The following is a 27,176-nucleotide window of genomic DNA, read 5'->3' as shown; positions in this document are numbered from 1 at the left end:
GCTGGGTTGCCTTTCCCTCCTACACTCAATTCAGGCTGCACACACAGCCCAAGGTGGCAGGGTCCTGGTCCTGCTCTCTATCACACTAAAACTGTGAAATTCTCAGATTTGAGGTGGCAACAACTCGGCAGACACAACTGTCCGTCACGCTCCAACTTCCTCTGAGTACTGTTAATTTACTTATTTTAACATCTGCATCTCAGATTGATTCATTTCTAAATTTATCATTGAGCGTTACTTCCCTCTTCTTGCCCAGCTGTGGCTCCAGTGGCATGAACTCGGATCTGGGAACCAGGAGACCTGGATTCTGATAGTGGCCCACATAAGGTGAAGAGACAGAGCAGGAATCCTGAAAAACAGCTGCTGCGGTTACTTCAGCTATCAACGGATTTCAGCAGGAGACTCCAATGGAGAGGAGAAGGAATGAGGACGGCAAAGTATAAGGCCCATATATCTCACTTTTGCCCCTCTGACTCTTCCTTTTCTTGCCTTTACATTCATCCTTCTCCTTGGTCTCTCCCCTTGGATCTTAGAGAATTTTGAACGTTACAGGGCCAACAAAATAGGTAAAAATTGCAGGTGGAGCCCAGATTTTTACTGAATATCACTGCAGTCAACCACCTCTTTAATTTGGGGATCGGCAGTGGAATAATTTGAGCCTCCTAGAATGAATGAGAAAGAATCTCATGTTCTAATAACTTCAGATCTTTTAAAAAGAAATTCTCTTATCAAAATTCTCCATCACCTGGGCACAATTACATTGTTCGCCAACTAATTGCAGTACTGGATCACAGGCTCCTGCTATTTTGTTATTCCAAAGCCAGTGAAAGGCAGAGTCTATTGTGACCTTTATTCACTGCCGTCTATTAACCTGACATTCACAACTGATGGTAACTTGTCAGGTTTTATTTATGCTTTAATTTCATTAGTAATGGAATAATGAGGCTGATGCTGGTTTTCCCCATTTGCCTTTTATAAGCCCCTCAGAAATCTGATCTGTGCCCCTTCCATGGATCAATCTGCTGTTGGCAGATGGAGCTTTGAAAAAAAAGATTGCCAGTTGCTGTTGCTATGAAGAATTAGAATAGCAAATCAACTTCACACTCACAAAGTTCCAAATTTCATCTATGAAAAAGAGATTTGATTTCATTTGGCCAGAAGGTTACAGATGCAATTAAAAATTAATTGGGGTCCATCATCCATGGAGGTATCAACGTTTGAAATTTGTTCTTTTGAGACAGGCAAGATCTTGGGGTTGGATGGTTTGAACCCCTGGCCCCTTTGGTTTCTTTAATTACAGTAGCACCATCCCATAATGGTCTACAGGAAAATGTGGGAGGGAACGCAGGGAGCGGTTGGCTCATACATAACGCATGTGCCTATGGATAAAAATATGATGATCAAGTATGAAAATGAAAACATCGTGGCATCTTGCTTCCTCCTACCTGATACTTTATTTTGGTGTCTTCCCTCTTATTAATGTAAGCCCCTTGAAGAGTTCAATAAATTCTACTGATTGAATAATTGACCTTGCATGAAGGAATCCCCCAGTTCTAGATATGGCAAATTCCCTGATTCTTCCTGGAGTTACAGGATCTGAATCAGTCAGCTTCCAGAGCCTGAAGCTCTGGAAGCTAGATGTAAGCTCATTGCCAACTTTGTTGTACTCTCCCACACTTAGTACAGTGCTTTGCACACCGTAAGCACTAGCTAAATAAAATTGAATTAATAAATGCTCTGTACTCAGTAAGTGCTCAATAAATTCCACTGATGATGATGATGATGATGCAGATAGAGAGCGAATGGGTGATCCTCCACCAGAAGCAGACTATGGGTTTAAATAAGTGCTTAGTACAGTGCTAAGCGCCGAGTACAGTGCTCTGCACACAGTAAGCACTCAATAAATACGATTGAATGAATGAATGAAGGGTCAGAAGGTTGAAAAATCAACAAGCTGATTGCCCCAGGAAGGAAAAGGGAAGTCATCAGAAACCATAGTTACTCTTCTACTTAGGGTTACTCTTCTACTGATAATTTTGACTATTGTACTGTACCCTCTCAAGTGCTCAGTTCTGTGCTCTGCACTCAAAATAAGCTTTCAATAAAGACCATTTATTGAGGTGGCAACGACTTGGCAGACACCATGTAGAACAGCTCTCCCTACTGTCCCTCACGTTGCAACTTCTCTAAGTACTGTTTATTTACTTATTTTAACAGCAGCGTCTTGGATTGATTCATTTATAAATTTATCTTTGAGCATTATTACTTCCCTCCTTTAGCAATTTTCAGATAATTACTTTGAAAAAAAAAATCATTCTGCCAATCAGTCAAGGTGCAAGGAAGGGCATGATTGGGTCAGTGCAATGGTCCATTCAACTCAGTGCCCTATGTCTGGTAGGTAGCAATGGGATGGCTAGAAGAACAGGTGGATAGTGACTTTGCTGACCTCTACTTTTAATGATTATCAATGAATCATCCAATATTCTTAATTTCTTTTCAAATACCCCATCCACTGAACTACATATATATATATATATATATATGTATATATATAAACACACACTACAAGAATGCAGCCTAGAAATAAGTAAGTGGATTGAAGGAAAGAGGAACACTACTTTAATCTACCTATTTAAATTTTGCCAAGTCGTCTGGCAACATTAACTGCCACCCTAAATTTCCATAGTTAACCTCTTCTGAATCGATCAGAGATCATCTGAAACCTACTGATAATTTCTGCCTGCACAATTTTCAGAAATAACAGATTCCAAATGCTTACCACTGACTATGGGAGAACGTGTTCCTTTCATTCGTTTTGAACCTATCCCCTTCGGAGAGTGATCTTCAGGTCGAGCAGTATGTCAATGCCATTCTTGTTGGCTTATGTAGCAACAGAATCTGTGTTACAACATTTAGGTGTTATCTGTTTCGGGGTATTTTCAAGATAACAAATGTGTTCCTCTTTCCTGTCTTTTGAACCAGATTCATTTCTATTCTGCATTCTTGTACTGTTCCTTATGGAAATTTTTTTGCTGGCACTGAAAATTAAAATTGAAGGCCCTACGTTTGCATGCTCATCTTCCGAGTTAATTTTTGTCACACGAAATGCAATACAAAGCCTTTTGTGGTCTGTTCCAAAGGTTACCATGCAAATTTACATACACAGACCATAATGCTAATGTAGTTTCCATATCTGAATCTATATTAATGAATTAAAATGATCTGAAACTTATCAGCTGCTTTTCTCATTGTACATACAGAACCATCTATTTATAGCTCCCAGTTCGGGAAATGAGGAAAGCTGAAGTATTTTTGCAGACTGACAATTACTGCAAACCTGTGAGTAATTATTAAATGTCTCTTGTAAATGGAAACACATTTTTCCATTTAAAATACAGGCATGTTTAGAATTCCCATTTAGTGAGCTTTCATGAAGATATGAATTATTTTGCCTTCATTGATAGTACATTTTTCAATTATGGAATCTATATACAAAGGCAAGATAGCTTAGTTCATGTCACTTAGAAAAGTATGGATGCAGTTTACCTGACTAATGAACTGACAGCTTCAAAAACACCCTGAAAAATCTTTATTGCATTAATGCAGATGGAAATTATACAGAGCTGTTTTAGAATATGTTTTAAAGAAATGCTTCCTGTTGTGGTTTAGAAGAGCACTCCCATGATAGTTCATTTTAGGCAGGGAACATGCCTGCTAATTCTGTTGTATTGCACTCTCCCAAGTGCTTAGAACAGTACTCTGCACATAGTAAGCACTCAAATACCATCTATTGATTGATAGATTCTTGACTCCCTTCCAGCCTATGGAAATTCAATGTAGCTGACTCTAATAGTGACAGATCAACTCAGAGGCAACTTCACCTAACATGCTTTGGAGTCCTTTGTCAGGAACGACACATGAGTCACAGTCTTGAGGCTCTTTAAGTCGGGTGACCTATGCAGAGGAATTGATTAGTGATAGTGGCTTGCCTGATGCCATTTGCACTCTCTCTTCTCTGCCAGTGGGAAGAAGCATGCGAAGGAGTAGGTCATGGTCAAAGATCATGTGCACTCATTGCCTATATTAGCTAACTACAGGCATAAGCCATTCCCAATGCCCCTCATCATGCTTCCTTCTTGGCAGCCTCTCCAGAGCTCCTCACCTGTTTTTGGCCTAATAAACAGAGTATGGCCCTTGGAGTCAGAAGCACCTGGGTTCTAAACCCAGCTCTGCCACTTGTCCGGTCACCCAACTTGTCTGTTGTGTGACCTTGGACAAGTCACTTCACTGTGCCTCAGTTTCCTCATCTTTAAAAAGGGGTTTAAGACTTTGAGCCCCATGTGGTGCAGGGACTGTGTCCATCCTGATTAGCTTGCATCTACCCAAGCGTTTAGAACAGGGCTTGACATATAGTAAGTGCTTAACTACAGGGGAAGCAGCGTGGCTCAGTGGAAAGAGCGTGAGCTTGGGGGTTAGAGGTCAAGGGTTCAAATCCCGGCTCCACCACTTGTCAGCTGTGTGACTTTGGGCAAGCTACTTAACTTCTCTGTGCCTCAGTTACTCATCTGTAAAATGGGGATTAAGACTGTGAACCCCAAGTGGGACAACCTGATCACCTTGTATCCCCCCAGCGCTTAGAACAGTGCTTTGCACATAGTATGTGCTTAACAAATACCATTCTTCTTCTTCTTCTTCTTCTTATTATTATTATTATTACCTGTGGCTCAGACTCGTTGCCCTCTCACTTTATAAAAATGTTCCCATCTTCCTCCCCAATCTTGGGCCATCTTGGTCGTCTTGTACTCAGGAGTCTTCTTAAATCTCACTTGACAACGCCAACAAGTTAGATGAACTGAGAAGGCTCTCTTCAAGTAACTGAAAGCAAATGAACAAAAGGCAATTTGCATCCAGTATTACATAATGATCAGTTATGCCTCTTCATTAAACTACACTAACTAAACTAAACTTTCAATTTCAAGATATGCACAGGTACTACTTTATACATTGTCACTTCAATCAATCAATCAATTGAATTTATTAAGCATGTACTCTGTGCTAGAGCACTGTACTAAGCCCTTGGGAGAGTACAATGTTCAGACTTCATGTGAATAGTTCAATAACTATAAGGCCAGGAAAGAAACTATGATTAACCTTATTTCTAATGACGATAATAATGACAATAATGATATTTATTAAGCACTTAAGCTCTGGAGTAGATAAGCAATAATCAGGTTGGAAACAGTCCCTTTTCCACACAGGGATCAAGTCTAAGGGTGGGAGAACAGATATTGAATCCCGTTTTTACAGAGGAGGTAACTGAGGTACAGAAAAGTTTAGTATTTTCTTAAGGTGTTCTTAAGGTGAATCATCATGGTTCTGCTCTTCCTAGGCAATCTGTAGCTGTAGATACATTAATGAAAGCTTTGCTGGCTCAACAGTCTCTATGAGTTAATTAATTAATAATGGTATTTGTTAAACACTTACTAGTTCCAAGCACTGAACTAAGGGCTGGGGTGGATACAAGCAAATTGGGTTGGACACTGTCCCTGTCCCTCGTGGGGCTCCCAGTCTCAATCCCCATTTTACACATGAGGTAAGTGAGGCACAGAGAAGTGAAGTGACTTGTCCAAGGTCACACAGCAGACTGGTGGCAGAGCCTGGACTAGAAGCCAGGTCCTTCTGACTCCTAGGCCCAGACTCTATCCACTAGGCCATACTGCTTCTCAGAACTCAAAAAACCTTTAATTATCTTTTTTTCCACTGAACTGATTCAAAAGCACCAAGCAAGTACACCGTACTAAATGTAAAGATAGATCTGTTCATTTGACTTCAGGAACAATCCATCAGTGATATTTATTGAGACTGACTAGGTACAGTACTGAATGCTTCAACTTAGACCAATTTCTAAGAATTGAGGTGTTAAGAGAAATATGGAAAAGTCAAGCAAGAAGACTTTCTGAAAATAGACACATGACTGCCATACAGAACATGTCATTGCAAATGTTTACCTGGTTTATGAGGAATCAAGTGGCAATTATGCCATTCAGTGTATAGGAGCAGGATTGCTGTTTCAAATTTATCTCCAACTTCTGCTTTCAAACTCAAAACATTTCCAATTGGGTGATCTGAAAACCACTGCTTTTAGCTGAATTCTCAGGAGAATCAGGAAGAAGTTCTTTTTCATCACTATCATCATGAAATACAATTTATCATGCATCAAATGCCAGTGGCATCAGTTTTAACAGAAAACTTACATTTTGTGTTTTATGAGGAATAGAGTTCCTTAAAATCACAGATCTATTACCATTTAATTATTTTCCCAGTTTAGCTGTATTTCATAAGCATGACATTTCATAGCTCAAATTGAGAAGGAATATTTTTCTTTAGTCCCCAAACCATTATTTCCCTAAGAAAAAGACCACAAACAGGCTTGGGTCATGAAAATTCATATTTTAAAGTTTCATAATATGAACTAAATACGTTTAGCAATTGTACTTGGGTTTTAAAGTATGGTAATTCAATTTTAATTAGTATCCTGGGACAAATGCGCTAAATGTACTTTGAAGCAAATTCCTAGCATTGTATATCATAATTCTGCATCTTTCTCAACATTAACTCCTACGCTCAAAATGATGAGCTGGCTCCTATGTCAGGAAGTACTGTTATCTGGAAGTTCTAAGTCACATTCTAATAATAATAATAAAAAATTATGGTATTTGTTAAGCACTTACTATGTGCCAAGCACTGTTCTAAGCACAGGGGTAGATACAAAGCAATCAGGTCAGACACAGTCCCTGTCCCACATGGTAATAGTTTCAATCCCCATTTTACAGATGAGGTAACTGAGGCACAGAGAAGTTAAGTGACTTGCCCAAGGTCACACAGCAGACAAGTGGCTGAGCCAAGATTAGAACCTGCAAAATCTGACTCCCAAGCCCACGCTCTTGCCACTAGGCCGTGATGCTTCAAGAATACATTTTCCCAGTTTGAGAGGCCTCAAAGAATGTTGCCATCTCCTATGGTAAGCTGCATTGGACTCCCTTCAGTGGAATTTTTCTCCAGAGGAATCATCAACTTCCCTTGTCACCTACAAGCTGCCAATGGAGCTAGTTGGCCCTTTACAGTGGAGATTGGTAAAAAAAAAAACCGTCTCAGAGACATTCACTCCCTTCTAAGAAGAAAGATCTATCACCTGAATTAGCACGCACATGGACTTTGCTTCAAATCCTTTCACTGAAGCCACCTTTCTTGTCTAGTTCAAATAATAAAGGTGGTTATCATTTTTGATTTTCCTGTGACCTTAAAATAAGCAAACCAACAAGGAGAATTAAACAAGTAAAGGAGAAAACTTACTTAATCTTTTGGCCCTGGTATTAACCTCAGTAGATAGGTTAGCTACTCTTGCCTTACCTGTCTTCCTGTGAAAATAATGACCAGCCTCCTAAAAGGATTAGCCCTGGTGTTGGAGAACTGCTCTGAAATTCAGGTTGGGGAAGTTGGTGATCAAAGAGTTATTTGTTATCAGCTGTGTTGAAAGATAATCATAATTGGATTATGGAAACAAATGAGAAACCAAATCTTTATGTTAAATACTGTCACATCACTTTGTGCAAAATGAAATGATATTGCTATGCTAGACAACTTGAAAAATGAGATCTCTACTTGAATCTTCTAATCTTGGTTATAACTTACAACTAATTTTCATAACAAAGAAACAATTCTGAAATAATCACTGCCTTCTGAAAGCTATAAAGATGATGCTAGATTTCCTCCAATTACACCCATATTTCTGATAATTGGATCACTGTTCCTTGGGATAAAATCCTTTTTGAAGGAAGGAGCTATCAGGGATTCTCACCATTACTGGCAGTGATAATAAATCCTTTGGGAGCAATCCTTAAGGCTAGTTCTAGTTCACTGGATTTTATTTCTTGAGAATCCCATCTTCATTGATAAGAACTGCTTTCCAGGAATGAAGTCCTCTAGACTGTAAGCTCATTTTGGGCAGGGAAAGTGTTTACCAGCTCTGTTAACCTGAACTCTCCCAAGCGCTTAATACAGTGCTCTGCAAACACTAAGCACTCAATAAGTACAATTGATTGTAGCAGTAGAATATTTCTTTAAATTACCAGGTAGTTGCACTTTCCCCAAAGTCAAAGCAAGACCTTCAACAAGAAAATTAACCACTGATGAAACAAGCAGTTAAAATGATCACAGGCTTTAAGATGTAGCTGTGTAATTATGTGAACAATTGGTAGATATAAATTCAGATTATGTAAATGTGGGTACATTCATTGACATAGGTAAAATGTGTGAATAGGCACTTTATTAAGTGCCTATAAACTTAACAATATTAAGTTTAATTAATATTAACAATGCTAACAACTTAACAATATTAAGTTTTATAAAGTCAGAGGCAGTGGACATTAAATTGTGCATCTGGTTGAATGTAAAAGTATTTCAAATTTTGCAGCCAATACAAAAATGACGACCATAAATATCCCAGTCTGAAGTTAGTGGACTATTTGTGTAATGCACTCCCAACCTAGTATTAGCACTGCACACAAAGGTTTTTATAAAATTGCAGTTTCACAAATGCAATATTTGTAAAATGTCAGTCCTTAAATCTATTTCCAGGTGTAGCAAAATGCCAGGTGACAGATATTTAATAGTTATATAAAATTGCATTTCCATTTTTAGCATTTTAACAGATAAATGACCCTCACAGAACAAAACTGTAAATAGTCAGGTAATAGCCAGTTCCCAGAATTATTTTCATAATTTGTAATTATGACAGAAAACAAAAGCCACCTTCGCATTGATAAAATACCACCTTGAATTACCATAGCATTTTGTTTTCCACAACACTTGTACAGTAATTGTTTCATCTTGACAATATTCCCGTGAGGAAGGGAAAAGTGGTTATATTATCCCCATTTTATCAATGGTAGCAGAGAGAGGTGATTTCCCTAAAGCCTCCCAAAAGGCCAGTGGCCAAACTGAAACGTCAACTCAGGAATCGATCAAGTACAGACTCATTCCACTACAGATTCCACTTATAGATCTCTCAGGACAGAATGAGGCTTTCTTATATTGGTGAAATGACTCTTTGGTGACCAAGGCCTTTTCATTTATTCAGAAAACGTTTACGTTTTCTTGTTAAAATGCACTGAAGCCCAAGTTTATATCGCATTAATCATGTAAACAGAAACCTGTTCAGGAAATATCACATCAAGTACACACTGTTAAAGCAGTAACACCTCTTAGTAGAACAAATACTGCCTGAAATGATTTTTCAAGCTTCTTAGAACTAATTGTTCAGGTTGTGTTAAAGCGGTTGGTCATCCCTACCATTTCCAATATAAGTGACATCCTCTTTCCTCAGTGGTCTATTGAGGTTACAGCAAATTTCCCAAAGGACAATGGGACATAACAAATTGCTATTTTGTTGTGATAAATGAGCAAGACTCAGATGCATTTCATGAGATTTTTCTTTTAATGTTAAAAGTCAGGATTTCTTGAAACTAATTGCTATGGATCCAGAAAGAATTGTGAGAGTTGTTATTTTTTCCCTCTTTTTGCCCTATATCTAGACCAACTCAATAAATGAATTCAAGAGTAGCCTGTATGTGGAAGGCTATTGCAGAGTCAGGAGGGAAATGAGGAGGCAATTAGTAATCACCAACCCTGCCCAATCCTTATTTCTTTAGATTTTTTTTATTGGTATTTGTTAAGCCCTACTATGTGACATACACTGTTCTAAGCATTGGAGTAGACACAAGTTTACCAGGTTGGACACAGTCCCTGCCTGCATGGGGCTCACAGTCTAAGTAGGAGGGAGAACAGGAGACCTGAGGCATGGAGAAGTTAAGTGACTTGCTCAAGTTCACACAGCAAATGTTTTGCAGAGCCAGCATTGGATGGCACATCCTCTGACCTCTGGGATCGTGCTCTTTCCACCAGGCCACACTGCTTCTCTGCTTGTGAGCCCATTGGGGCCCTGAGGCCAGGTCTATTCTCACCTGGGTATTTTTCCCAGCACTCAGTACAGTGCTTTGCACACACACAAAAAATAGAACAAAAAAAAACACAGAGTAGGCATTTGATATTGTTACTGCTGTTACTACTACTACCCACAATTACAAGAGCTCCACTCTTCCACGGGCGGCATCCAAACCCCCTAATCAAAAGATCCGCAAGATACCATGCTTTAAGCACAAATATTTACTTTCATAAGGCAGATTTAGGCTTGCATTTGGAAATTAAAACAAAAATGTTTAACCCAAAACCAAGTTGCCCTTTTCACTGAGTCTACAAAAGTCCTGTTTAAATGGTTCAAATGAGTAAAATGTATTACTGGATGTGATTCAGTAAGAGAAATTATTTTCCCACCCTAGCACTTCACACCTATGTGAAAAATTGTGATTCCAAAGGGGCAAGCTAATAATTCTACCCCAAGTACCCCAATTCTACCCCTTCTACACTGTGAGCCCGTTGTGGGCATGGATTGTCTCTGTTGCTGAACTGTACTTCCCAAGTGCTCAGTACAGTGCTCTGCACACAGTAGGTGCTCAATGAATACGACAATGAATGAAGTAGCCAACCCCATGCCTTGAAAAAAAAAAAAGAAAAGAAAAAGGAAATAGTAGGTTTTTCAAAATGATTCATCTCCAATCCCAGGATAGCACAAAGAAGGCACAATGTGAAAATTGGTAAAGTCAGTAAACAAAACTTTACTGGAACATTTCATAACACAGAGAAATTCTGTTTGAAGTGTAAAGCTAGTTTTACACAAGAAGGTGGACAGACCCATTTTCCAAGACTCATATGGATACAATAAATATGGAGTTTTACATACTAATCTGTACACAGAAACTCTGCCCCACAGCCATAAAAATTTACATTTAACAGTGCAACATATAATTTAATCATATGATTTATTTGACATGTTTTACTTACTAAACACAAGCAACTACCTGATTTGAATATACATATATAATATATATTTATATATATATATTTAACAATCTGTACAGTTTTCTAAACATAAAACTCCCAAAAGGCACAATCGTCTATACAACATGTACAAAACTGGCCGGAGCTGACAAGAAACGACAATTATTGGTCAAGAGTTCATGATTGCACGAATATCAGTAATGAGTTTGTGTCAGAAAAAATGTGCTTTAAAGAAGGGAAGGTTTGTAACCAAACCTCTAAGTGTTATTTTTTTAAAAAAACAAAAAACACAAAAAACAAACAAACCAAAAAAAAAAAATCCCTAAGTTGCTATTACAAGTCTGTCTTCATCATCATCACTACTGGCATCACTAAACTGTACAGTTACCTGCCTTCGGGGCCTCTCCGCCGGCCTCAGTACCTGCCTATCTGCAGAGAGAGTTCGGGAGCCTGGTGATTTTGCCAGACCTTCAGGATGCCCCTTTAATAGTGGCTCCGAAGTGGAAACCTGCTTGCCATGCACAGGAGAAAAGTCGCACTTTGGCTTCACGTGATGCACGACTTCAGCCTTTTCTGGGTCCATTTGACTTGGGCCGACAACCCTTTCTTGTCCGTGCCGCTCCCGGTTCCTGGAAGGAGTGGGCTCTGGTGGGGTTTTGCTATTGTACCGCTGGACAGAAGGGGACCCCTGAGGAGAGAGAGTACCAGGGAGCTGACCGGCATCCGCTCCGGGAAAGGTCGCCGGGGCCCGTTCTGGGAGAGTTTCACTTGCGCTGCCTCGGTCGGCTGGGGCTTCCGCTCCCCCCTGCCCATCTACCGCGAGCGGGTTGACGGAAGGGATTAGAGCCGGCAGTGCTATGTTCAGTATTTGTAGGCCTGGAATGTGGGTCTGGGGGCTGGGATTGCTCTGGGAGGAAGGGTTTGCGGTCAGAACCTGGAGCCCGACTGCGTTCAGCGTCAGTCCCGGAGGATGCAAAGGGGGGGTGATATTCGTGTTGGTGAGGCCTAAAATGTTTACTGTCTCCATGCCCAAGGACGGGAGAGGTTGTAGGCTTGGCGCACTCAGATTCTGGAGGCCCGGCACACCAATCTGGCCAATGGGGATGCACGGCACCACGCTGTTGACTTCGGCTATGCCTCTGGAACTAGGCACGCCCGACCCGTCTGGGGCTGAATCCCCGGAGGCAGCCCCTGTAGTTCTGTGAATCACGCTGACTGCGGGGATGGTCAGTTGCATTGGCCCTGCTTGGATCGGTACAAATGTGGAGTAGGTCGCCAGGCCAGCGGGGACCACGTGGATCCCCCCGATTGGAATCATGCTGTATGGAGTCCGGGCTTGTTGCTGTGAGTGCAAGGGAAGGTGGCTAAACAGATGAGTCTGAGGAGATGGTGATTCTGGGGTGCACTGGAGAGATATCTGCTGCTTTTGTTCTTGGGTTTCGGGGTAGGGTGGGGCTCCTGAAGAAAGCACCATCGCAGACTGAGTGCTCTGGCCTACCGGTAAGGAGGGAAGTCCCAGAGGAGGTGTGCTCTACAGAAATAAGAAAGAAAACTTCAATCGCTTTGATATTACGCTTACTACAACCCTGAACTCTTGGCACAAAATAACAGAAAACTGGCAGTTGGGACTCGACTCTCTGTGAGGACAAACATGGAGCAAGACCATTTAATTATTTCCTTTTCTTCAATAAGATTTAACATATTTCTGTTTATTCTGCATTACTCTTGAGTGTCCATTCCACCCTAAACATCCCAGGGTGGGCCCTGTTCCAAACAGCAACTTTTGGTGATCTAGAAAAGCTGACAGCAAAAAGTTACTCACAGCCTAGTAAAAAATGCTCAGGACAGAGTAGGAAGACTGAAGGTTTAGCCTTGGGCTAATCACTTAAGCTCCCTGGGAAATTTTGTCACCTGTAAAATGTGTATCAAGATACCTAGCTCACTATCTCACTTGGATGTTGTGAGAATCAAATGAGATGAATTACAGGAAGATGCTCTTGAAAAATAAAAGCACTAACAAAAAACTAGGTAGCATTAGGATAATGGCTGTGTCTAATTGTATTGTATCTACCTCATTGCTTACCACAGACTAAGTGACTAACACCTAAAACAACTAGTATTATTGCTCAAGGATAAGGATGAGCTTCCATAAAAACATTACATACTGCATTTCCCTGAAACCTTTGAAGCCAGCTGTAGTAAAAGATGATGAAAAAAAAAAACTGGCAAGAGGCACATACTTGGAAAATGGGACACTCAAGTCAAGGTGGTATTACAAAGATCCTTAATCAAGTGCTTTGAGGAAGCATTAGTATCAGTCTGAGCCAGCAGACAAAAACATGATTCAAAATGAAACTGCACTGAGCACAAATGAAGAACACATAGTCTGCACTAGCATGGATGTCAAACAAACAGTAAACCTTGCTACATCTGTCTTATCAATTCAACTTACCTTTGGCTCTCCTTTGGTTGGGGGATGCATTCTTGCAAAATTCCAAGCTAAAGCACTCTCTCCCACTATTACCCCGACTCTCACCATGTCCAATGATATGCACAAGTACACAAGCTCAAACTGCTTCCCCAGATAATGCAAGTGGCACATCCAAAAAGGCTCATGGTCTTGGATGATCTCTAATTCATTCCCTAGTGGCGTTTTAGCCAACACATGTAGTGAAAACATGACTTCTGGCAGAACTAAGTGGACCTATTTCACAAGAATCACATGGAATAGGCAAGTGTGCTTATACTCATTAATGTGATTCAGCTCATCATTCAATCACATTCACTGAACGCTTACTGTGTGCAGAACACTATACTAAGCACTTAGAACTGAGTTGGTAGATATGTTCCCCCATTCCTTCACAGGAACCAGCATCAAGTATTTTTATACTGTTCTATACGCATTCAATTTCTACCTCCTTTTTCATTAGCTAAAGGAAATGGAATAAGGGAAATCAGATAAAAAAAGCATAGGACTCTGAAATCATTTGCCCAATGTCTAGCTTAAAACAGTGCCCAGCACTTAGAACAGTGCTTGGCACATAGTAAGCGCTTAACAAAACCATCACTGTTATAATTGCCATAGCAAAAAAGGTTTCATTGTAGGGCTTTAGAAACTTGTCTAAATGGATCTTATTTTGTCATCGAGAACTATGTACTTTACTATTTCCCCTAATTTATTTATCTAATTTATTATGTCTAGACTGTAAGCTCGTTACAGGCAGGGAATGTGCCTGTTAATTCTGTTGTATTGTACTCTGCACATAGTAAACGCTCAATAAATACTACTGATTGATTGATGTCTGCCTCCCTCTGTAGACTATAAGCTCCTTGTGACAGGGATCATGCCTACCAAGTATACTGCATTGTATTCATTCAATCGTATTTATTGAGCGCTTACTGTGTGCAGAGCACTGTACTAAGCGCTTATTGTACTCTCCCAAATGCGTAGTACAATGTTCTGCACACAGTAAGCACTTGATATATACCACTGATTGAATGATTGACTGAGAAGTATGCCAACTATTTCAGGCCATCGATTCATGGCACGTTAAATACTTTTGAAGCCCAGAGTAAAAATCCTCCAAAAACGCCATTTACCTGTGTTAATGCTGAAAGCTTTGATTTTGCAGAACTCCCCAAAGTGACTTCCGAATTGGGATAGTCTACAGACATCTGATTGCACGGAGACCTGGAAGCAGCTTCAGGTGACCTAGAGAAATCGATATTGGTTGTCCTTTCTTGACTATTCCCATCTTTTGGATCTAACTGCCTGGTTATTAAGGGTGACCTCGACCTCTTATGGTCTGACTGTACGGCGCTGAGCACGGTCATCTTGGTCAGAAGTGCTTTGGGCAGGATATCCATAGGGTCAGCGTGAACTCCCGAAAAACCCTCTGAAAGCCTGAGGTCTTCGTCGGCACTTGTAGATTCCTGTAGGTTGTTCCTAGATGAATGATGCTGAGGGCTTGCAGTGACTGACGGAGTGGCCGAGATCACGGATTCAGCTTGGCTGTCTTCATCCTCCTCTTCGTTCTCATTGTCGTCGTCATCTGGACCATCAGAATCTTCAGCCTCATATCCCGACCTCTCATAACCAAACCTATGCTTTTCACCTGTTAGAGAAAGTTAAGTGGAAGAGGGAGATGAGATGATGCTTAGTGCTTGGAGAGGTAGAAGGGATAGTCCTATATGAATGCTTAATGTTTTTATTCTCATAAGTTATGTTTAGTACTTGCTGGAGGTCAGCCCAAAATGAGTCAGAACTACTAGAGTTTAACTTTTCACTCACTTTCCAAAATAAAATGAACTTCAATCTTCTATGTTTCATACCTGTAACTTGTCTTCATTCTTATGAAGATATTACCATTCATTTTTTCAATACATTACCCACGCTACTTTCGTGTGGAGATACTCCTTTTGAGAATGGAAGACTGAAGAAGAATATCAGCATTATAGTTTTACAAGTGTTTAAATGTTGCACAAAGAATTCAACACTTGTGTTCAGAGTTCTATTCTGTCTGTCAACAAATTTCTCCAGCAATTTGAGATAATCATCTTAATTTTCCAATACTGGATCACAGATATCATGGCCATTTATCAGGCATGTTAGTAGAATCATTGAAGAAACATTTAATGAATGCCCACCGGGCATATCATAGTCCTGGAACTTTGTGTTTAGATATATTTGGCTAGACTTTGGCCCTTGCCCTCAAGAAGTTTATAATCTAGAGGAAATCAAGACAAACACAGGTATAATATATCATTGAGGGTGAAGATTTGTTCAATGCAGTGAAATAGGAAAGCATGACAGGTGTTTTTTTGGTTAATCAGGAAAGGGTTCCTAGAAGAGGATTTGGGGATGGGTTAAAAAGAATTAGAGGACATAGAATGTATTAGCTGGGTGGATGGAGAGATGGAAGAGGGCTGTGTGGAGATTGTGAGCACATCTAATTTTAACCAACATGTAAGGAGTGGAAGTGAGAGTTCAAGCTGGTCTGACTTTACCCCAAATTCCTAGAATTGGATGAGGATCCAGCCTGATTTACAGTTCTCTTGGGGGTTTTCTTCCCTTTGGCAAAAACCCCGGGGTGGGACAGGCTGGTTGTAGATCATCCGTAGCCCTGAAGCCCCTGGACAGGCTAGGTCAGCTCAATTTTCTATAGCTATATTGTTGTGGGTTTTTTTTTCTTTCTGATGGCATTTGCAAAGCACTTATCTGTACTAACGACAGGGGTAGATTACAAGATTGTCAGGTTGGACACAGTCCTTGTTCCACAGTCTTAATCCCCATTTTAAAGATGAGGTCACTGAGGCACAGAGGAATGAGGATGTGCCCAGGTCACAGAGCAGACAAGTGGAGGAACCAGGATTAGAATCCAAGTCCTTCTGATTTCCAGGTCCGTGCTCTATCCAGTACTCTCCCACGTGCTTAGTACAGTGCTCTGCACACAGTAAGCATTCAATAAATCCAACTGATTGATTAAAATTACTTCACAATAGGTCCAAGCCCCGCTGTGGAGTCTGATTTGCCCTTGACCCTACGCACAATGCATCTCGCATGTCTGCCAAGATTCTAGCTCATGTAAAATACGAAGTCGCCCAAACTGACATCTCAGAAAATCAACTGTTCATAGAGTCCAAGGATTTTTTTCTCTTCTCTCACTCTTTCCATCCCTCTGATTTCCCTCCCTTCACTCAAACCAAACAAAATATGGCATTTGAAGGTAAAAGTATTCTGAAGTGAATGAATTAGTGAATTCACTCACTGTATTTCAGACCTGCTGGGTTCCCTCCTCCCTCAGCTCACAGCATGCAAGCCCAAAGGGTGTAAAGGAGGGAAGCCCTGTTGTTATGCTGGTGGGCTTAGGGAGCAGGGCATCAGCATTTGTGAGTGCACAGAAATCTCAGCTTCAGGATGGAACAGCCAAAGAGGCCCCTGGAGAATGGGGGGTTTGGGGGCTCTCTGGCCCCCCACTCTGGGCCTTGGGCAGCGAGTACCCTACACAAGGGATGACTAATTATGTGCCCAATACCCAGTGTTGTAATGCCAGATGAACACACTCTTCCCCCTCACCTCCCAAATCAGTACCACTTGGGCAGACATGGCTTAATGTAACAAAGGAGGGGGCCCGATACTTTCAAATGCTAAACATCTAAGGCCTAACAAGAGTAATAATCATCACCTAATATTTCTAGCCTCTGGCCTTACTAGTCTATTTTTGCATTATGAGAGAAGAAGCTAAATGAGAAAAGAGTCCTTCGGCTCTTCTTTAATTAGTGATTCTCCCTACTCACTTCACCCAAGCTCCTGGGGTTATTGTGTCTTTGGGGACCTGTAAAAAATAATAGCTAAACAGTTATGCCACAGCCAGAAGCTAACAGGTATTAACCACTTTCACTGAATACAGTGCCTATCCTCACATTCCAGGTGCTCACCAGTTAATCAGTGTTGAGTTCCTCCCTTCCCCAATCTATTCTTCCTCATTCACTGGTCCCCAGATACCAATGACGGTGAAAAGCATCAACCCCATTCAAAACTGCAGCTTAATTTGCATCTTATTTCAACATGCCTCAATTTTTAGAGAAACTACGAGGGTATTACATAAAAAAGTTTTATATGTATGTAGAGGTGAGTTTACCCAAAAACTTAGCTTTGTGATCTGGGAGGCTTTTATGAGGGGTTGACTGGGGCAGCTTTTGCAGTTCAAGATAATGTCAAGTGGCGTTGCTCTGGAAAATACATCCATTTTTAAACCATGACCATGCAGGTCTACCCGAATAAATCAGATTCCCAAGCGCTTAGTACAGTGCTCTGCACACAGGAAGCGCTCAATAAATGATTGATTGATTGATCGATTGATTAATTGATTGATCTTTCAAATATTCCTGTGAAAGTTATCTTTAACCAGCGCTTAGAACAGTGCTCTGCACATAGTAAGCACTTAACAAATGCCATTATTATTATTATTATTATTATTTAACCCTCAATGCAGATTCCTGGGGAGCCCATGTCATCTAATCTTTGCCAAATAGTGACATCTACTGGGAAAAGATTGATCTGGGATCACCTGAAATCCTTCAGAGACCTGGCCATCTTATGGCAAATCTCCAAAACCAATTGATTTGATTCATAATCTACCAAATCTGTTCCCAGAGAAAAAAAAACCAACCTTGTGAAAACACAAATTTTATATATAATCACAGTTCCTCCCAAAGGCATTCAAAAGAAAAATTTTTTTTTTAAAAACCTTTCCTTAGGGAATTTAAATGCTCTATTTTAAAATCTGCTTTTTGAAGTCAATTAAACAGAAATACTTTCTTATTTGCCTTGATGTGCAACTTCTATCAAAATCTGAGCTCTTCAACCTCTAATTAATCTACTAGGAATAATATAAGTCCCTTCTCCCTAAAAAAACCCTATTTTTTACAAATGACTTTTTTAATGAAAAACATACAATGGCACACATTTATTGAAAAATGTTACATTGTTCAAATACTAATTTTAGAGACTCATTAATAATGACCCATAAAATTATTCCACCCCTATATTTTCCAAGTCCTTGTTTTAAGTGTTGCATACATTATAGATGTTATCATATGCATAATTTATCTAACGGAACCATTTATCTAATTTTCGGTTCTTAAATGCCACCATTGTTTAAGATCCTAGGATAGGAAAATCTTCTATTAGAAGCTTTACAAAAACAATTTTAACTTGAATGAGGACAATGTTTCCCAAGCATTTTGTCACACTAAACTGTTCACCTGGTCTGGCATTTTAAGGCCCATATTAACATTCCTTACATTGCAATCCAGCATTTTTGGTGACAAAAACATTCCACAGAACAGAAGATAAAAAGCAAATAGCTTGAAGAAATTAAGGCCAATTTTAAGCCAAAAAAAGGCTGAAAAGTATTTACTAATATCCAATTATGACAAAGGGGGACAGTAATAAAGGACTCAAAAATATTTAATCCCTCACGGCATAAATGCATCTCAATTTTGAAAACATGAACATAATCTAGACTCCTCAAGGACATCCGCCTAAAGGGCAGAGCTAGTTATAATCCTGAATGAGCAATAACGATTAAAGTGTCCTTTTATAACTTAAAATGGAAGCTAGCAATCTCTTAAGTGTTAAAGGACTTCGACTAAGAAATAACGAAAACTGTCATGACAAATCAGGTTAATTCTTACATTTTCAACTTTACTTAAGTCAAGAATTAAAGAAAGTAGAGCCTATCATCTAGAGGAGGAGACAGGCATTAGTATAAATAAATTAAAAACACATACATAGTGTTGTGGGGAGGGGTGAATGAAGGGAGAAAACCAGGGTGACGCAGAATGGAGTGGAAGAAGGGGAAAAGTGGAAGAAGCTTAGGCTTAGACAGGGAAGTCTCCTTGGAGAAGATGTGTCTTCAATAAGGCTTTAAAGGTAGGGAGAGTAATAGTCTGTAGCATATGAAGGAGGAGGGCGTTTCAGGCCATGAAGACGTTGGCAGGGAGACAGACGAGATCGAGATACAGTGAGTAGGTTGGCATTAGAGGAGCTGTGTGGGCACGGATGTAGTAGGAGAGCAGAGTCTTCCACGGGGCAACTTACATTCTCTTCTTGCCTCAATGTTCCCACCCCAAAAAGGATGTTCATATTAATAATGATGATATTTGTTAAGAGCTAACTATGTGCCAAGCACTGTTCTAAGCACTGGGGGGGATACAAGGTGATCAGGTTGTCCCATGTGGGGCTCACAGTCTTAATTCCCATTTTACAGATGAGGTAACTGAGGCACAGAGAAGTTAAGTGGCTTGCCCAAGGTCACACAGCTGACAACTGGCAGAGCCGGGATTCGAACCCATGATCTCTGACTCCCAAGCCCGTGTTCTTTCCACTGAGCCACGCTGCTTCTCTAGTATCCTTCCTGGCACCCTGGTGTATGGGGAAATTAAGGAGGCAAAATAGAATGCAACGGAGTACACAGCCCTACCAATGACTGCTTGGATTTTATATTGTATTCCCCAACCTGTACTTTGTCATAATGCAAAAATCTCTTATTATGTGCTTTTTCTACATGGCAGCTTATTAAAATACAATGACAATTTCCTCAGAATCTGTTACACATTTTCCCTACTATTTCATTTGGGGATAATTGCTTGGAATATTAAAAACCATTTTTTTTACATTTAAAGCATCCCAATATATTAAACACATTATTTTCAAGAACAGAAAATGAATTTAACTATTTAAAGAAAAGAGTCTAATTAATGTCTGAGATGACTAGACAGTTCTAGGGTAAAAGCTTTCGAGCGGACTTCAATTCCTTGGTTACTCAAGTAACGGGGAGAGGAAATCAAAGGCAGTTTGATGGAGCAGAAGCATGGTCTAGTGGAGGGACCCGAGTTCTAATTCTAGCTCCGCCTAATCCTATCATAACATATTGTTATTTATTATTAATATGGTATTTGTTAAGGGCTTACAATATGTCAAATACTGCTCTAAGCACTGCGGTAGAAACAATTAATCAGGTCAGACACAGTTCCTGACCCACATGGGGCTCACAGTCTAAGTACGAGGGAGATCAGGTATTTAACCCCCACTTTCAAATGAGGAAACTGAGGCACACAGAAGTTTAAATGACTTGCCCAAGATCACACAGCAGGGAAGTGGCAGAGCTGGGTTTAGAACCCAGGTCCTCTGACTCTCAGGCCCAAGCTCTTTCCACTAGTCCACAGGAGCTCCCCAATTACTATTATTATCATTATCCTTATTATAAATTCTCCCCCATTAGATTTAGGCTTCTTGAGAGCAGGGAACATGCATTTTGCCTCTGTTGAACTTTCCCAAGTCCTCTGCATTCACTAAACATTCTATATATCCCATTGACAGATTTAATAAAACAGTTCCTAGACCCAAGGGTACAAAAAAGACACAGTGAGATACTGGCAGCTCATTTCTTGCCTAGCCCGCTTTTCACTCCCGTCGAAAATACAACTGAAGTTCCTGCAGTTGGCTACCTAGTAGACACCGGGCCTGTGGTTGTCCATGCCTAAGCCCCCAGATTTTAACCAGCTTTTCTAGTTTGGACAATTGAATGCGTTGGTCCAGTTATCATCTTCTGGAAAAGCCAGGGGACTAGAGGATGGTGGGAGACTGGATCAGATCTATTAAGGAGTGAGAAGGGTGGATCAAACAGAGGGTGGGAGGAAGGGAAGAGGAGAGGGAAAAGATGACATTGCATCATGAGAGTGCAGTGTGAAGTCTACTGAGCTGTGGTACTCTCTATGTATGGCACAGTACAGTGACTGTACACCATACTGAAGGTCTGGGCATCAGAGGACCTGGGTTCTAATCCCAGCTCTGCCACTTACCTGCCATGTGCCATGTAATTTCTCTGTACCTCATCTGTAAAAAGGGAATTAAATCCTCCTACCTCCAGCTTAGACTGTGAGCCCCATATGGGACAGTGATCATGTCCCACCTTATTATCTTGTATCTACCTCAAGGGCTTGGTACAGTGCCAGGCACATAGTAAACACTTAAATACCATTAAGACACAAACAACTGTTGGGGAGAATGAGGCAAAGAATAATACTCAGGAAAATGATTTAGTAAAAGATGAGCCGCATAAACTACTCACCAGATTCTTCGACATCTTGATCGTCTATTAAGCCTATAGAGACTCCTAAATCCACACATTTCTTACTGTGGGCCTTGGACTTCATATGCTTTGTCAAATTTCCTTTAAAAGAAGAGAATTGTTTCTTTGTTGGATTTTTCTTTTCACTGCACATTACATCCTTTCGTAAGTGATTCCTGGCAAGTTCAGTTTACAGAACAGTACAATAATCAAGATCAACCTCGTACTGAAATTTTCCCCATATTGCCCTACAGAGTTGTCCTTGGGGTCAAAGATGATACTGTCAATGGAGTGATTGGCTCCTTGGGTTTGAGTGTCACACATTTCATGCGGTAAATCATCATCATCATCAATCGTATTTATTGAGCGCTTACTACGTGCAGAGCACTGTACTAAGCGCTTGGGAAGTGCAAATCGGCAACATATAGACAGTCCCTACCCAACAGTGGGCTCACAGTCTAAATCAAACATTTAATTTAGGCACCCCAGGGCAGGGACTAGAAAACCTCTCAAACATACAGTCATTGCACAATTCAAGAGTAATTTCATAGTTCAAGTAAACCTCTAAAACAATTTATTGACTGAAATTCAACCTGTTTCAGGATCTTAGATTCCCTGAGCTGGCTTAGTGGAGTGCTGTCTGGAGACTCCTAATGGTCTCCTACAGACAGCAGGACAGAACTTGCTGTGAGACCCAAGACTGCCGTGGGACTCTGTAACTAATGACATTTCTTATTCAAGCTGGTCTGTCTCATGTAGAGTAGAGATAAAAAAGGCTGGGAACCTTATGTCCAGTTTTCCTAACTTCCCCCAAACCCCGGCTCCAGCTGCCAAATCCCATGGCTTTAAGTGGTGCCGGTGTTTACAGGGACCAAGGAGGGCAATGTCACTTCTCTGGAACAATGGAGAAGGTCAGGGATCTCTCCAGAGACCCGCTCTAGTTTTTACAGATTTCTGCAACAACCTGCATAATGCATGTTACAGACACCTGTGCCTCGGGTTTGTGACTGCCGTCAGTGGCCATCCTATCAGTCACAGGGAATTTTAAAGCCCTAGGAAATCAAGAACAAAGAAGGGGATTCTAAAATGGTACAGTGAATGAAAAATCACGTAATAGACAATGATTTGTCAAAGGATTTCTATGATCAACAGAACATTTCCCCAGAGCCATTAGCAATCAATCAATGGGTACTCGATGCTTCTATAAAATAAAAAGCCATGTCAGGATCCTCCTCACTCTCTGACAGCAAATCAGAAAAGCTGGAGAATGAAAAGGGGTATATAACTTTCTAACAAAATTACTTGGGGAGCTAAATTTACTTGTTTCTGGTGTCAGCAAAGCAGTGACTACTTCTGAAGAAAAACTTTTGGAAAGAAAAGTAGTGTAATTGTGCCATAAGAAAATACACTTCTACTGTTTCCTTTTTAAGCGGAATATTTACAATATTGATATAACACTATGTGAAGAAGCCTTTCCTCCACTAGGTTTAGAAAAACACACATAAATAATGCTAAAGGAAACAAGATGTAATTTGTGGCAAACAGATCATTTCCAATGATCAGCTGAACATTTTTCCAACTCCAGATAGAATCCTGCTAAGATTTTAAAAGCCTGCTAAAGGCTAACTTCAAACAGGGGAAAAAACAAACTATGTCCTTGTACCTTTAGTCTTGAAAGAGAAGTTGCAGAAATTGCAATGGTAAGGACGAACATCTGTATGAGTGCGAATGTGCTTCTTCAACATACTGGGTTTTTTGCAACGAATTCCACATTCCTCACAAATATACTTTCCTCTTCCTCTTCCTCGAACATATACATATTCTTCATTTGACTTATACCTAACATAACAAAGAAAATATTAATGGAAAGTTTGTTAGGTAAATGGTACTTTTCCAACATCAGATTTCCAAGAGAGAATGCAGATTGTTTCTATACATTATGATGAAGCACTGAAACGTGGCACATTTAAGCACAAGTTTGATTCTTTGGTTTGTATTAACATATGGTAATTTCATTTTAGGATGTTGCTCAGAAAATATTTTAGACCTCAACCAAATCAAAGGTTTTTATAAGTCCAGTGTGAAAAACCCGCCCCCCACAACAAAAAAAAAACCTTTCTTCTCTCGGTACTCATTTCAATGTTGTGTTTATTCCTGAATTTGCTCACTCTAGATATTTGACCAATATAAGGATCAGAATACAGGCCAGACAGGATGCAAAATGATGAATCAGTGACCTGCTCTGCTAAATCAGGTCCGTGACACCCTCGAGTCAGGCAACCTCTGGCCACCCTGACTTAGGGGTACACCATGGGTACCACAGAGATGTGGGATGTTCTCGGGGGTGACAGGGAGAGTTCCTTTCTGAGTTGCAGGTGCCCCTTGGAAGGATTCCAATTTGGCTGAGGAGGGTCACCCTGGAAGCCAACAGAATACGGAGGGGCCAGGGGTTTCCTGGTGGGAGTCCACAAATTAGGTGTCATCTTGGCTTGGTTCCAGGGTTCTCCCAAGATCTAAGTGGTCCCATGATTTCCTCTGTGCTGGCAAAATCTGTTTGGCGTTTGCCAGCATTGGCAAATTTGTCGTCACAGTGCTGGGTGCTGCTGGACTGCAGTAGAAAGATATGGGAACTGAAAAAACGTGCCTCATGTGGTCCATTATGTTTGTACGAATAAATTTATCATGCACTATGGGCAAAACTTGCATCAGGCAAACTCCATCTGTCTGCATCTCTTCGGAGGCCTGAGAACATTCAATGATTGAAAGGATTTCTAAAAAAAACCTGATTCTTGGTCTTTTGGTAAATCTATGAAAAAAAGGCCCATCAGCAAATGTCCTTACTCTAAGGAGCAGGTTGTGGCTAGGTCTCCAGGGTGTCTAGGTTTGGGTAGGTGAGACTGAGTTTGAATGGAAATTGCCTTTATCAAACGGGTTAGGAATCCAGTCAACTCCACTGATTCCTGGCTGTTCTACTCAACTATCTCAAAGGAAACAGCACCAGGCTTCATTCATTCAATCATATTTATTGAGAGCTTACTGTGTGCAGAGCACTGTACCAAGCGCTTGGGAAGTACAAGTTGGCAACATATAGAGACGGTCCCTACCCAACAGCGGGCTCACAGTCTAGAAGGGGGAGACAGACAACAAAACATAGTAACAAAATAAAATAAACAGAATAAATATGTACACGTAAAATAGAGTAATAAATGTACAAACATATATACATATATACAAGTGCTGTGGGGAGGGGAAGGAGGGAGGCGGGGGGGGGATGGGGAGAGGAAGGAGGGGGCTCAGTCTGGTAAGGCCTCCTGGAGGAGGTGAGCTCTCAGTAGGGTTTTGAAGGGAGGAAGAGAGCTAGCTTGGCGGATGTGCGGAGGGAGGATATTCCAGGCCAGGGGGAGGACGTGGGCCAAGGGTCGACGTCGGGACAGGTGAGAAAGAGGCACAGTGAGGAGGTTAGCGGCAGAGGAGCGGAGGGTGCGGACTGGGCAGTAGAAGGAAAGAAGGGAGGTGAGGTAGGAGGGGGTGAGGTGATGGACAGCCTTGAAGCTGAGTGTGAGGAGTTTTTGCCTGATGCTCAGGTTTACACAGAAAGTAAAATATGCCTAGAAAATTAGAAGCTACCTAATGGATATCAGCTGTGGTTGAGCCTCTCTCTGTAAACAAAACCAAGGAGTTCAATAGCATTGATTGAATCTGAACACAGAAGACAATCACATCTTTACATATTAGAAAAAAGAACATGACTTCCCAAAATGTATCTTTAAAAATGAAAAAGGTTACTTGCCCTCCATCAAATATTTTAACTCTTCTTGGTTCACTTTTGTTTAAGGAATTTTCTTTATCTTGCTCGCTGTTTGTCTCTGCCACTTCCTTATTGCTTAATTCACCTGGAGTAGATTTTTTATTACTTGATACCTGCTGAAAGAAATGATTAAAGGCAAATTCATTAGAATGAAAAGTATTTTAAGCCTTTTACTGATCCACTGTAATTTACCACAAAAGCAAACAACAGCATTCAATAAATACCCACTGTGTGCAGAGCACTGCACAAAGTGCTCGTGGAAGTGCAATTAGTATTTATGATCTCTCCCCTCAAGGACTTTAAAATCCACCAGGAGAGAAAAAAAACTGTAATAAATTACAGGTAGGAGGAAGAAATCAAGTATAAAGAGATATATGTACGTGCAATGGCTGGTCTAAGTGTCAACTGCATAGGTAAAGTGAGAATGCTGAATTGGCAGTTGTAGTCATAAATAAGGTGGGGAGATGAAAGATTAATCAAGGGAGAGTTGTGATTTCCACACGTTTTCTGAAGGTGGAGAGAGCGGTGGTCAGCCGGATGTGAATATGGAGGAAATTCCAAGGAACAAGAATGGGGTGAGCAAGAGGTAGAGAGTGGGAGAGAGGAGAACGAGTTAGAGTAGGCTGATTTTGGAGGAATGAAGTATACAGGATGGGATGTAGTGGGAGAAGACTAAGGTATACAATTGTTTAGCAACTGTTTAGCCATTTCATATGGCTATAAGGGGCATTGAGAAGTCACCTAGTATTTCAATACTGCCTCTCTTGCTCAGGCTCTAAATCAAGACCGTACCCAAAGCATCTATGACATGAAAAATCAATCCTGTTTCTCAATCAGTGGTGTAACTGCCAGGAAGTTTTATTTAGATTTTTGGTTTTTTTTTTTCTGTTTTGTCCATTTCCTTTTGTCTTGTTTTGGCTAACAGAGGGCAGCTGGCCACCTCCCTTTGGAGTCAAACATTTTATAACTCTCATAAACTTCACTTCTGGAGGTCACTGGAGGTTGCCTGGATGAACAAAACAATCCTAATTAACCGTTTCCCCCAAGACTCTATTTTCTAATATTTTCAATGTCATAACTAGTCACAGGTGATTCCCCTTCATATTCTTTACTGAGACCTGAAATTTCAAAATCCAGCACTGGACCAAGAACTCCATGAAAAGCCTGGGCCAACAGTGGGCAAATGATGGGAATGTCTGGACTGTCATGGTGATCATGGAGGAGGGGAGGAAGGGTGAAAGAGTGCCAGCTGAGACTCATCCTTCCAGGCGTACGTTACCCAGATATTCCAAGTGCCCACACTTCCCCAACATGCTGCTGTGGGGGCTGGGTGAATGAGGAATGTGGGCCAAAACCCCGCTACTGGGCTTCACTTGTGGCCCTCACACCTCTGTGACTAACTCCTATAATGAAAACAACAGCCGCAAACCACTGAGCTGACATGGACCACTGAAAATTCAGTCTCCACTTTCAACTCTCCTCAAGCTGCCATTAAATAATAATATTAAATCAATAGGCATTTATTAAGCACTTACTATGTGCACAGAGTGTACTAAGCTCTGGTAAGAGTACAGAACAGTTGCTAAACACGATCACTGCCCTCAAGGAGGATACACTATAATGGTGGGAAGAGACAAAATAAAATACAGTGAAAAGGAGCAACTGAGTATGAGGATATTTTGATGAGTGGGATGGGGGTGGGACAAGGTGCATTGGAGAGGCAGTAGGGAGGGAAAATAGGGAGGTGTGGGTGAGAGCTTAGTCCAGGAAGGCTT

The 27,176-nt window shown here is 40.8% G+C and overlaps 1 protein-coding gene across 5 annotated transcripts in view; it reads right to left on the bottom strand.

Moving 5' to 3' along the window:
- Positions 1 to 10,713: 10,713 nt before the first annotated feature.
- HIVEP1 (HIVEP zinc finger 1) overlaps positions 10,714 to 27,176 on the bottom strand; it is a 152,184-nt gene continuing 135,721 nt past the window's right edge. For 4 of the 5 annotated variants that reach the window (XM_038770779.1, XM_038770778.1, XM_038770780.1 and 1 more), the window contains exons 5-9: positions 25,384 to 25,517; positions 23,257 to 23,432; positions 21,594 to 21,695; positions 14,557 to 15,071; positions 10,714 to 12,487 (exon numbers count right to left, since the gene is read on the bottom strand). In XM_038770779.1, the coding sequence (XP_038626707.1) occupies positions 11,279 to 12,487; positions 14,557 to 15,071; positions 21,594 to 21,695; positions 23,257 to 23,432; positions 25,384 to 25,517 (2,136 nt within the window). In that variant the 3' untranslated portion in view covers positions 10,714 to 11,278. The remainder of the gene's footprint in view (positions 12,488 to 14,556; positions 15,072 to 21,593; positions 21,696 to 23,256; positions 23,433 to 25,383; positions 25,518 to 27,176) is intronic. The other variant, XM_038770781.1, reaches the window with a different exon arrangement.

The sequence above is a fragment of the Tachyglossus aculeatus genome, chromosome X2 (genome assembly GCF_015852505.1).
Source record: "Tachyglossus aculeatus isolate mTacAcu1 chromosome X2, mTacAcu1.pri, whole genome shotgun sequence".
Lineage (NCBI taxonomy): Eukaryota > Metazoa > Chordata > Mammalia > Monotremata > Tachyglossidae > Tachyglossus > Tachyglossus aculeatus.
This window is presented reverse-complemented; position numbering and strand designations above follow the sequence as displayed.